We start from the raw sequence: 13,478 nt of genomic DNA on the forward strand, positions 1-13,478 counted from the left end.
TCAAATCGCAAGAAATCGCTGTGTGTGGAGGCCTGTTTCACTGTTGTGGTTGTAAAATTTTACTCTTTCTTTTCAGACAAAGTTTTGACTTGTGTGGAGTTCCCCTTTAAATAAGCAGTAAACATAGGTTGTGAATGCTTTTACAATGCCATCTTGGCACTGGTGGTTGCATCTGGAGAAACTGCAGATGGGCCAATTTAAGACGGCCTTGCCTCTGTTCGCCTTGATAATTGACCTTGTAAAATGAGCATGGGGGTGGCAGTACAGATAGCTGTTGGTTTAAATGATCACGAAGCAGTAGAGGCACAAAGTGAAGTACTGTTGTCAAATTGTTCCAGAGCACATTCATGGGACCCCACCAGCCAAATATGTGCCACTTATTAGTGCGCTACTCTAACGTTGGTAGGTCACGTGACCGCACCTTGTCATCCAACCGCGCAAGAGTCATCCGGGCCACAATGACGTTTGCGCAGAATAATAATGGACTGAACACTTCGTGCACATTACACCACCTCAAATAATATTACATTAACTCAAAATGACAACAACAATTTTCAAATTCTTCACTGAACTGCCCCTGATATACATATATACCTGATGAACTATGGATCATTTATTCAACACATCGACATGATGGAAATTAATTTCTCTATGCCGATGAAGGTAGATCATATGTTGGTCCCTCTATAACATTAAGAATTGGTTTAAGCACCTGCATTGGCCATGTAATGAACCAGCATTCTATGGTCCAAATGAAATGCTACAATGTATGTATGACTTAGTGTCATTCAAGCTACCACAACTTTCATTATTATCATTATAATATTCTTTTCTTTCTTTTTTTTACAGATATGACTCATACATGTACCCTATCTATTTTGTTTCTCTTATATCAATAATTAAAAGCAAAATAACTTTCTCCTGTAGGCAAATGCCACTTAAATTTCATCCAATCAGTCACTTTCAATTGAAACAACCTTTTTCCAGCATGCTAATTTTCCCAGAAAGTTATCAGTACTCTCAAAATGAAATAAGATGAATTGGCATCACTATGGAAAGTGCATCAAGACACACAATTCAAGTATGTAATGTAAGATGTAATTATAACTACTTGGTAAATTTTGACTGACAAGCTATATTCAGAAAAGATTTCTGATATTATTCTGTAAAAGGCTTTGGTGTATGTTTGCTTTTTCTGCTATATTTCAACAAATGGTATTCTGATACCAAGACTCTGTTTCAAAAATGTTCAGATTACTGAACATAAGTCAGAAAATCAACCATAAGTCCCTAAGTACTCAAATCTGATTGGCTGATGCCTGACTTATAATACATTTTCTGATTTTACACTTGTCAGTTTGAATGCATCTTTTTATGCAACAGGCTCCAGAGATGAAACATAGAATGATATTTTGCCCAGAATTTGGATGACTTGCAAAAGGTCATATTCACTGAATCATATTGAAAACACAGTCGTGGTAATAGAATACTTCTATTAAATGAATGATAGTGGCCTCTTATGAATGCTGAAGTCTGTGGAACATGAAAGTCTGAATTTAGCTTCTGACAATTTCACAGCACTTGCATGTCTACCCATCTCACTGCCACTCAAAGGGTCACAGGCGCACCCCAGACCTGGACTGCAGCGTGGTGTACTCCACGAGGCAAACCGGGAGAACCTGCAGGCTGTCAAAGATGATGTACTCTTTGCAATCCATTGGCACGATGCTCTCATGTGCACCATCTCCACCATCTGCGTTCTTTCTGGACAACCTCCCTGGGGTCTAGGATGAAAGCAAAGGTCATGGATGGATTGTAAAGAAGTACTTATGTGTATGTATGTTTGCATGTACCTACACTATGTATGTATATGTGTGTATAATGTATGCTTGTTTGTTCGTTTGTTCATTTTGCATCTGAGAAGATGGCTGGATAGCCCATATTTAGCTATGCTAAGCTGGTCATCCATGGGGTCCAGTTGGATATGAGGCGGGACCACTTTACCGGGTTGAACACCCTGCTCCTTGCGATGAATGAATGAAACGGGATCTTTTACGTGCATGAGTTGTGACTCTCTCACAAATGGGACCTCCATTTCATGTCCTATCAGAGGAACATGTATGTACAGTACGTATGTATGTATACGAGTATGTATGTGTGTATGTATGTATGTATATTTTTCTCAAAAGATTAACATTTTTTAAGACACATCGTCTTGGTAAGAGTTGTGTGCTGTCTGATATACAGTATATTTTAAAAAAAATGTCGGACATTGATAAAATTTCGACACAGACAAAGACAGGGGGGTGGTGGATGTAGGCATCACTTTCAAAATGATATGGCTTTCATCTTCTCCCAGCCTCCAGTGAGAATCCTCATCGGGCTAAAGGCCGTGCTCCACGTTTTGTTCATTTAGACGAACCTTGTATCATTTCCAGCTCGCATCTTCCGCATCTCCCCCATCAGTCACGTCGAGTTCAGAGGTGAAGGGGGCTTGGCTGCTTCCTAAAAAAGAGTTCTGGCTGGTCCAAATTTAGCTACCGGGTATTAAAGTCTTCTTTGTGTGTGGCCGTCTGACAGTACCGCATGGTACGTCCGTGTAGCCTTGGTCACAGGCTGTCATTTTTTTTTTTGCAACAATCATGAGCAAAATGAGCTGAAGCCAAGCACGTCATCACTCGGGGTCCTTTGAGAGCTGCGAATCTGATCATTATCCATGCGGTAGGTGAAAGTTGCAAATGATGCACCATTCTCACTGAAAGTGAGTAATTGAATGATTTGGTTAGTCGTTCTGACCAACAAAATTTCTAGATTGGCCATGAGACTAGTCGTCTCAAAAATGTATAATTCAATTCATCAGCTTGGAGTGATTCTCACTACCAATCGCTGGTGCAAAATTTGGTAATTCACAGGTGTAACTTCAGAAATTCTGAAGCAGTCTCGAAATGCATAATTCAATTCATCAGCTTTGGGTGATTTTCACTACCAAGTGCTTGTACAAAATTTGGTAATTGAAAGACCAATTAATCATAAAGTTAAAGGAAATCGCTCCCCTAAAATTCTCACGTTTGAGAGGTGTGAGAGCACGTCCTAAAAACTCTAGAGAAAATTCAATCCAATCACAAAAAAATGTCCCAAACTGTGGAATATTAACTTTGATGAATCAGCGCGCACTTGTGCGCACTGCAATGGTAGCCAGATCTGAAAATAGTAGCCGTGCGTAGACCATCGGTGTGTGCACGTTTCCTTCGTTCGCCTCCGTCTGCACACAGCTATATCGAATACTGTCTATTGGTATCGCCTCTTCGAGCCATAATTATGCATCCGCATGAGTAAAAAGGCTGCAGTGGCTGCCTGGTCAGTGGCCCGGCGCGATGCGGTAGCACCAACCTAGCAGCGCACGTGAACATTTGCGCGCATTTGTGCGGTTTGAGAGTATCGTAGTACACTGATCGTACTGAAAATTAAACTATGCAACTGAATGCAGTCAGTAATTTTTGGCATTTTAAAGATTGCTCTTTGTCTCTTTATAATATTGCTCTATCTCTGTATGTGAGTAACGTTACACTCTTTATAGGGATATTACCAGTACAATAACCTACAATGTCAGAAACTAAATTTCTGTGCACAGATACACTTTAAGAAATTCCAAAGGGTCTCCAAAGGGTCTCTCGGCGGTGGCTTGACTCTGTCTCGCATGATGACCCTCGTCTTGCTTCTCTTGAAATTATTACACCGAGAGGCCTTTGACAAAGACTACTATCCATATTGAATGACATGTGCTGTGAAAGCTCAGGAAGAATCTATGTTGTATTATGTCTTAGGTTTTTCTGTTCTTGTTTAAAGTCTCTAGTGCTCGAGTATATATACGTGTGTTTGAGTGTGTGTGTGTGTGTGTGTGTGTGTGTGTGCAATAAAACCATTAACAGACAGCTAGATTTCATGATGACACAAGGTTGAAAGACCAATCACATAAATCAATCTTCACAATATGAACTCTTTATGGTGAGTTCACTGCACTGCTTCATAAAAACAAATACAAATTTACAAAAACAAAAGAAAAGGAAAGAAAAGAAAAATGAAGACTCTTACTCGTGCCCAACTTTTTGTTATTTTTCTGTGGTTGGTTCCACGAAAATGCAGGGCTTTGGTGCGAATAGGATGTTTGTAATGCACAACTTAATTTCATATTTCCCACTGAAATGGAAGAACTGCGGCCACAAAACTCATATTCAAAATATAACTCCTTCCATTCTGTGCAATATTCAATGTAATTAGATCAATTTTTAAGAGGAATTTAGCCTCACATTTGATGGCTGGTCTAGGATCCGAACAGTCGCGACGTGGCTAACCGACAAGGGTGCAACTTCTTGTACTTGATACCTCAACCTGACACATATGTTTGTATGACTGCTAATAAGTTTTTCCTTCTATTCAACCATCATTTTCTTGAATGTCATCATATACAGCCTTTTTTCTCTCCTTTTTTTTTTTAAATCCCGGGGGTCGCCACCCCCATTTTGTAATATTCAGGGGATGTGGAAGTAGGCATAATGTTTGTGTGACTGTCGTTGCGGTTCCTATCCCAAAAAGTCGTAAACAGACTTCCACGCTATGTCCCAAGAGACGTGGAGTCTCTTGAAAGGATTAAAAGGACGAACAAGGAACCATGTACGGTAATAGGTGTCAAACGGTGAAACCGTGGCAGCTATGGATCGAGGTTAGCGAACTTTATATAACACCTGAACAGATCCTTGTCATTTGATTGGTTGCTTGACATTGATCATTTGTCCCATTTTGCTACTTCGTCATCATTCGTGCAATTGTGGCTCTGTTTACCATGCAATCTTGCATCCACGCGATTTGCTCCATTGCACGAACTCTGAGAGCCCGGGAAACTACGTACATATGTCAAACGCTTGCGTTTGCAGTGTGCATGCGATCACGCATATTGACGGACAGCACACTAGCATGTAGCACTCAGTGAGCATTCTCTAGATTTCAGATCACATACAATGTATATTCTCTTTGTTTCTAAATTCATAAAACATCAAGTGACAAGGATCTGTTTTAGGTGTTATATAAAACAAATAATGAATGTTTCTAACTCATGCAAAGAACGGAATATCTCATTTGGTGAAAAATGAATTTATTGATCCACTCAACGAGGCTGTGCCTTGCTGAATGGATCCATTTCATCTTTCACCTCATGAAATGTTCTGTCCACTGCCCTCATAAACAGTCATTATTTGTATAATGAACACTGTATCCCTTATATTAAAGTGGAAGTTATGCCAGCATTAAAACTGTCTTGTGTCTCTATGATCTCAATGTAAAAGCAAATCTACCCAAATTCTTAGCAAACAAATAATTCGAGACTCAGCATGATTTGAATGATAACCAGAAAAACACTTGGAGAGCACAGACCTCCGCCAAGTCTGCAACTTACTAGTATTTCCACCCTTACACGCATGTAGTTTCCCAAAATAGAAGCCTTTTGTTTACGTCATTGCACGGTACCTTGTCCGAGCGGAGTGTACTTGAGTGCGCATATGTAAACCTCCAGAACACTGCTTGAACCCAAAGTTTCGTGATCTTGTATGCTAAAAGATGAAAAATCCTTTAAAAGTCCATAAAAGAATTCCAGGATCACTACCAAAATTGGATGAAGTGTTCCTTGTGTCAATATCAACCTTTTACGGAAGTTTCATTTTGATCCGTACACAACTTTTTATGTTATTTTGCAAACAGACAAATCAACGCCGATGATCACATAACCCCTCCTTCTTTGGCAGAGGTAATAATAACTCCTTAAAGATGATGTAATCTTGGAATTGTACGGAAGAGAAGATACTCACCACTATGGAATCAAAGCCGATTGGAGGGGCTACCCTAGTCCTATCCTTCTTCACCACAGATTCTGTATTGCCCAAGCCGACTTCAGCAACCAGCATCTTACCAAACTGAAATGTGAGCACAGAAAAGAAAAATAAACCCATCATTAACCGACACATGATACCACATATACAGTGGTGTATGGATATCAAAGTATTCATAACTGATTAATTATGTGGTGTTTACACGCTGTACAGGATTACAAAGTAAACTGCGACGTGCGTTCATTAAAACATACATTAAAACATTAAAACATTACTTTCAGGCTATACACTGTATATTGCTTGAATTACACATTGTACAATTGATTGTTAGGGTGCTCAAAAATAGAAAAGTTCATCAATACAGTTTATTTACTGTAAAGCAAAATATTTTTGTGATATGAAATTTTCACAAATTGGAGCCGACAGCTATTTTTTGTGGAATGAAATTTTCACAAATTGTCACTGGCATTCTGTAAGGTAAACAAGAGCTTTTGCATGCATTCTATTTTCACAAATCTTGGCTCGTGCGATATCAGCGAAATTAAAATGTTCATGAATATTTCCAATTTTACAGCATATGAATGCCTCCTTGACAAGATCATTGCAGCCTGCTATTGAAAGTTGCCAAAGGATTAACCAAACAAGGCAGCAATTCACGCAGGTGAACTGGAGGTCACGTACCAAAATGCATTCAGACGCAGTAGGTGGATCAAATAGCTTGTTACTTCAAACTCCATGGCAAATATATCCAAACACCAATAACTGATCTATAAAGCTTCACAGTAGCAGGCTTTAAAGGGACTGTACAGTACTGGTTGAGGTAGGGATTCAGGTTTTGAACATTCCTAAGTGAGATAATGAAAAGCCTCTTATGAAATATGAAAAAGCATGTAATTTTAAGAAGGATTCAACGTTTATTTGATGAAAATTGGTTTTCAAATGGCTGAGATATCCAAAAAAGTGCTAATAATAAAAGGCGACATGCCACAACTTTATTAGGATCTCTTTGTTTCACCTTGTTTTTGGATATCTCAGCCATTTCAAAACCGATTTTCATCGAATAAACTTTTGATACCCCTTAGAACTGCATGCTCTTTGACATCTCATAGAGTGGTTTCTAAATATCTCGCAAAACGTTAAAAGCTAAATCTTCACCTTGACCAGAACTGTGCACACCCTTTAAAACCAGAAGGGCGTCAAGGACCTTCGAATAGACCACATCACTTAGTTTGCCTCTGTAGCGAGGTTTATGTGATACCCACTGGGGAAGGTCAGGTGCTCACCAGATGCAGGAAAAATATGACACCTTTGCATGACATACAATCTTTTCGCTTACTGCAACATGGAGACATTCGATTATAGATTAACAATAGAATATACTCATTTGTTTGTACACACCATTTTCCTGTGTAAACATCCACGAAGAATTGAAGTTCAGAATTGAAACTATGACAAAAAGCTTCTGTTTGCAGGCATTCTTCAGCGACACTTTTTTGTGACAGACATGAAGTGGAAGGAGTTTCTGATAGAACTAAAATATTAAAGGAGAGATGTAAAAAAAATTGCACAACCTGTTTGTTTGTCTCCTAGCAAAGTAGGCTGAATTTTTGTTTCTGTTTTTGTTTTGTTCTGTTTTTTTTTTTTACAATGACAAACTGTGGTATTTTGAGCATGTTCCAGCCACACGCTCAAACCCTTCATGGACCATCCAGACATCATTTTAGTATATGTCACTCTTATGAGAATATCAGTGCACATGATGGGAAAAAAAAAAGAAATTATGTCAATGTGTTTGTTTTTTTTACTCCTCATTTTGCTGAAAGACATCCGTATTGATTCAGAATCGATGTGTGCGTGTGTTGTGTGTGTGTGCGCGCGTAAGTGTGTATGCATTATGTCCTATGGTGGGGGTGTCCCACTGGGGGCGCGGGAGAAGGAGGAGTGTAGCAATAGAACCCATGCCGTTAAACGTTTGTCACGCCCGTTAAGAAGGGGAGGTGTGGAAGTTCGCCAATTCACACCCAGAGTTGGTATCCCAGCTTGCCCCAAACCAACGGGATCAGGTTTTAGTGACCTCCCTCCTTTAGCCCGACATGCAAAGGGCAAAGCGTCAAGGTGCTTGCTGAGATCGAGTGCGAGACAGACGGACAGACTGACAAATGATAGACAGACAGATGCACAGTCACGCTTCATCAGTACAACCAAGAGTGAAAAGACTTGTGATACTCGCCCTGAACTTAACGACTTTCACTTATGAAGAAAAGAAATGAAAAGGGGTAGGGGTGGGTGGGGATGCAAACTGAACTTCCATATCTTCTGTAATTCAGAAGGGGGTAAAAATGTTCCCAAAATGCACAGCAACCGTGCGGACGTGAGAGTCTGTATGACGACGTTCAGAGTGCGGAGAAAATTCTGTATGATAACATCGCCCTCTAGAGTCTGCATAGGGGTTTATATCGCGGTTGACGACAAGTCAGCATCTGACCAGACATACTAACGATGGAGAATTGGAGAAGAACGCAACTATCCTTCAGAGTTCCTCTCAAAACATATACTATACTTTATGTTAATGCATGTGTATTTGTGTGTGTATGTGCATATGGATATGCGTGTACACTTGTACCAGCTAGCAGATTGCAAATAAAATCAAGAGAGGTCATTGACTTTTTCCGTTAGTGGGCCAAGAATGTGACAAACTGTGGAAATTAGATAATTTAAAATTTGTCCACACAGGGGTGCGGTGAGGGGGTTCCATTTCAATTTTATATCATATTACCGAAAACACACCACTTTTCACTAGAAACATACAGACATAAAACATTTATAAGATGACAGACAACAAAACCATGCAAAATCATCACAGACAAAAAAGAACAAAGCAAAACTCTAATGTATCAGACTTTCTATTCAATATGTATTCATTCTCATATCATTATCATTCTCATTACTATTAGTGGTAGCTGTATAGTAGTAGTAGTAGCAGTAGTAGTAGTAATCGTGGTTAGTAGTAGCAGCAATAGTAGATAGTAGTAGTAGTAGTAGTAGTAGTAGCAGTAGTAATAGTAATAGTTGTAGTAGCAGTAGTTGTATTACAGTTATCATCATCATCATCATCATCATCATTAGTATTACATGTATATATTTGGCACCTGTAACAGAAGGTATGTACCATAGAACTAGCAATACACATGAAAAAGCAATACCATTCAATTTCCTCTTTAATGGAGATGGCTGCCGGGGTATAAAAAAGAAGTCAACCAAAATAACTTTAAAAAGATGACACTCGGGCTGTCAACACTGATTCCCATCCTGTCAAACAGTATAAAATCTGGTGGATTACACGCTTTCCATATGTCGCTGCACCTGTAGATTCACACACCAGGTGTGATACGATCTGTTTACATCGTTTCCATACGGGAAAATTACATTGTTTACATTCCAAGTGCTCTGCCGTGACAATTCCACCATCGACGCTCACACGACTGCATGCATGACTGTTCAAGATGCCATGCGATTTTGCACTTTGGATTTGATGTTATTCGCAAATAAGGTGTTTGCGTTGCGACGTAGGGAGTGTATAGCTTCACCTACACCAAAGAAAAAAAATACATTGGAAGTTTCTTTTTCTGCCATTTTGAAATGACTGAAACACAAAATAAATATGTAACTATTGCACAAGCTGATTACTTAAAGACTATAAACATTTCTATAAACCTATGATTGACATTGCATGTGTATTTGTTTGAAATGAAACTAATCACATCGGTCCCACATATTCACAACTGCACTAGATATTGTCAGTATATTAAATCTTCAAGAATGTATTTTATAGATTCACCATTTGTTTGTCCTCAATATCATAGCAGAAATATAAAAACAAAGCACCAACCACCAGAACCCCACAAACTTATGCTAAGACTTTTTTTTTCTTTATCTAAGCAGATTGTCATTTTCAAAACCACATTGTGGCTTTAAGGGCATATGAGCATCTGGCATAGGTGACTTTCAATGGAAAATTAATGATGTGAGGAGAATACCTATAAAGTAGGTAGTACTTATCCATGCATCCGGGTCAATGGTATTTAGAAAGCAATGCGGAGGAACATGACTGGCTTACCATTTAAACTTAAAGGGATTGTATAGTTTTAGTTGAGCCTTAACTTCAGGTTTTTATCATTTTTGGGTGAGATAGTGAGAAACCTCTTATGAAATATGAAAGAGCATGTAATTTCAAGAGGGATTTAATGTTTATTTGATGAAAACTGGTTTTTAAATGGCTGAGATATCCAAAACATAGCGATCCTACAAAAGTGTGGGACCCATATTTTATTATGATCGTTTTGTTTTACTTTGTTTATGGATGTTTCAGTCATTCCAAACCCGATTTTTATCAAATAAACTTTGAATTCCTCTTAAAATGGTATGCTCTGTACTATTTCTTAAGTGTTTTCTTGGTCTCTCAAAAAAAGTTAAAGCCTAATTTTCATCTCCTACCAATACTGTACCATCCCTTTAAAGCGTATTACTACCCTGAAAATTAACTTCGTGAAATAGAAGCACATTGTTCTAATATTTTCTGAAAACAAGAAAGTGTGAAGAAGAATATCCCAAATTGCACTATAAAAAAAGTACAAGCATTGTGAATTTAGTCTATTCTACAGGCACTATTGATACGTGTCGATTGCTCAGATTGGATATTTTATGTGCTAATACAACACATGTAGTTCATTGTCTGGTCGCTCAAAAGCTCTCACAGAAACGCATACATGTGTAGGACATGTATGTTGTGCGCAGTGGCTTCGTCAGCTGTAGCTACACATCATATCAGAGTGAGGGTTTACGCACATGATGCGTTCCTTGGTCCTGCAGCAAGATGCAATTGTACACGGCTCTAACATATGCATGCACGCATGCATGCAGCATTCACGTTTGCGACTGCACCGCTTCGCTAAATGCCTAATGGCTGCAATGAATGGACAGAGACTAGGAAAACGCGCATACACGAGAAGCGTGTTTACCTTGTTCATTCAGAAATGAACTCCATACAGGCAGGGTATAAAATTAATATCTGTAAATTACAGCAGAAATTGACTCATAATGACTGATATATTTGGCTTATCTCTTAGGTACTCTTCTATGTCACAAAGTTAACCCGTTCAATGCCGAATTCTATAATCCCCATAGATTTAATACACAGGCCGCCAGGTTCCCGTAGGGAATGGGTTAATTTTCAGGGTATTGATACACTTCAGAAAAGGTCATGCTGACCTCACTTGTCAGTTGGGTATCCATTCCACAAAGGCACGCTGTCACAATGTTACGGAGAATTTGTCATTACGGACTTCTTATTCATCATTATTATTATTTGTTTTCTTTCTGCAATTAATCAAGAATCACTTGGTTATCATGTAATGCATCACCACAAAAGCCATATAATATCAGGGAAAGTAATACTGTATATGCCATATATTTCGCGAGCGGTCAAATTCGCAATCGTGGAGTCCTGTACCAAACGAAGAAATGTATACGCGTACGTCACATTCATATCGGCGCTAGAGTCAATATTTTTGCGTGTTTTTAATTTCGCGAACAGCAGCTGACTCGCAAAATTCGTGAAAATAAAAACCTCACGAAATATTTGGCGTATACAGTATTTTGTTCTTTGGCAGATATGACTTCCCTCAATTCAAAGCTTTATTATATTGATATATAAAACCTGCTCCATTGGATAGAAAATACAAAAGAAAAAGGAAATAAAAAGTTACAAATCTGTAATGGTTACGTTGCCAAAGGCTGCTTCATGCGCAGTTTTCTTCTGTTTATGATCTGTGACTTTGTACAGAGATACATGTACAACCACAATTACACACTAATGAATGACAAACATATTCTACTTGGATATATGGATGAATTAACAGCAAGACTTATTTATCACATGTTAAGGTAAATTTTGGTAGTCACTTCAATGTCTTTTTACTGAAAAATGTAAGTTATTTCAAAACAGTTTGGGGAAAGTCTCAGGAAGATGCAAATTGAATTCAACAGCTTCCTCCCTGGAACACAATGGCAGTAACTACATAAGTTTTTTTTTTTTGTTGTAAACTTCTGTTATTGCTCTACACCTTACCTGTCTGATTTCTTTCCCCTGTCTCTTCCCCTCCTTGCATGATTTGAGGACAAAACTTGAGTTTTGAAACTGTCGTTAATTTGTTTGATGCTCTGCCTGAAACATGCAATACACCTTCTTTTTAATCATACACATTAAATGATATACATCCAATATCTATCTATCTATCTATCTATCTATCTATCTATGTACCTATCTCTATCTAAAGTTTATCTATCTATCTATCTATCTATCTATCTATCAATCTTTCCATCTATCTATCTATCGATAGAGAGAGAGAGAGTGAACATGAAAAGGTCCTGTACCTGAACTTTCTGATCAACTCCGCTCATATGTGCGCACGTGACCAACTTTGATACACTGAGCCTGTACCTTATTAGATTATTGCGTCCTACCACGACCACAGCAGGTGCAGTGCCGGGCCGAGGTGGGCGGGCAGCGCAGGGCCCAAGCTGCCTCCCTCCCCTGCTTCGTACGGCTGTATACGGGCAAACGATGTTTGCTTTTCTTTGCCCGGTGGTCCCTCGTTTATCGCTTTAGCACCTGGCGGGACGGTCGCTCTCGTTTTTCGCACATCTACGGGAAGACTTTCCAGCCATTAGCACCTGATGATCTCACTCAGACGACAGGAAAGAGGCAACAGTAAGGAAAAACAACACAAAAAAAATAAGCAGGTCGGGTGAGGATTAGGACAAGACTGATTCCATGTCTAATGAGTAATTCACAGTTTTGATTCGCTTCCCTTTTCTTTCACAGGCTTCTTGCTTTGTGGGGTCGTCTGCGACAGATTTGCCTACCGCAGCTGCACTACATGACTACCGGCTCGTCTGGCATAGCGCAGCATTTGACTTGCAGACCTTTTGAACGAGACACCAAATGTTTTGTCTCAAAATAACTGGGAACACCTTCATGTCCCACACGAGAGCAGACAGAAGTTCTAGAAACAATTTCATCTTGTATGCACAGAACAGCAGGGACTTCCATCTAACAGTTAAAATCTCTTCATACAAACCCGTTTCACTCAAACCATCTGCCGAGTAACAATGCAATAAACCAGTTCGTCGTTCCACTTTGCAGGTGGGCAGAAAAAGGTCATTTGTGATACCATGCGTGTTGGTTTTTAAATTCACTGAGATAGGCATCTGGGACATAACGCTTATTCACGATGTATTTCTTATAAAATGGTGCTTGCCAGCACGTCCCCCTGACAGCAAGAAAGTGATCATTAAAGCCTAGAATTGGGTACTATCAATGGAAGAAGTTTGCTTATTCACTCAATACAAAACAATGAAACGGATGCCTCGCCAAGTGTAACTTGATGGACCCGTTCTAGTCACCTGTCCTACACAGGTACATTCTTTGTGTGAACATGATTTTCATAAATTGTCACGTATGGCAATGTTATGAATTATGTCACTTTGACGACAAGTGAAGTGCCTAATTACCTGAGAAGGGGAAAAAAAGTCATTTGT

The 13,478-nt window shown here is 39.1% G+C and overlaps 1 protein-coding gene across 1 annotated transcript in view; it reads right to left on the reverse strand.

Moving 5' to 3' along the window:
• Nucleotides 1-1,616: 1,616 nt before the first annotated feature.
• LOC139731483 (uncharacterized) overlaps nt 1,617-13,478 on the reverse strand; it is a 116,463-nt gene continuing 104,601 nt past the window's right edge. The window contains exons 14-15 of the mRNA XM_071642367.1: nt 5,859-5,963; nt 1,617-1,784 (exon numbers count right to left, since the gene is read on the reverse strand). Of these exons, the coding sequence (XP_071498468.1) occupies nt 1,617-1,784; nt 5,859-5,963 (273 nt within the window). The remainder of the gene's footprint in view (nt 1,785-5,858; nt 5,964-13,478) is intronic.

The sequence above is a fragment of the Diadema antillarum genome, unplaced genomic scaffold, assembly GCF_040938485.1.
Source record: "Diadema antillarum isolate AM-2024a unplaced genomic scaffold, OU_Dant_1.0 seq00000376_RagTag, whole genome shotgun sequence".
NCBI classification, from domain to species: domain Eukaryota; kingdom Metazoa; phylum Echinodermata; class Echinoidea; order Diadematoida; family Diadematidae; genus Diadema; species Diadema antillarum.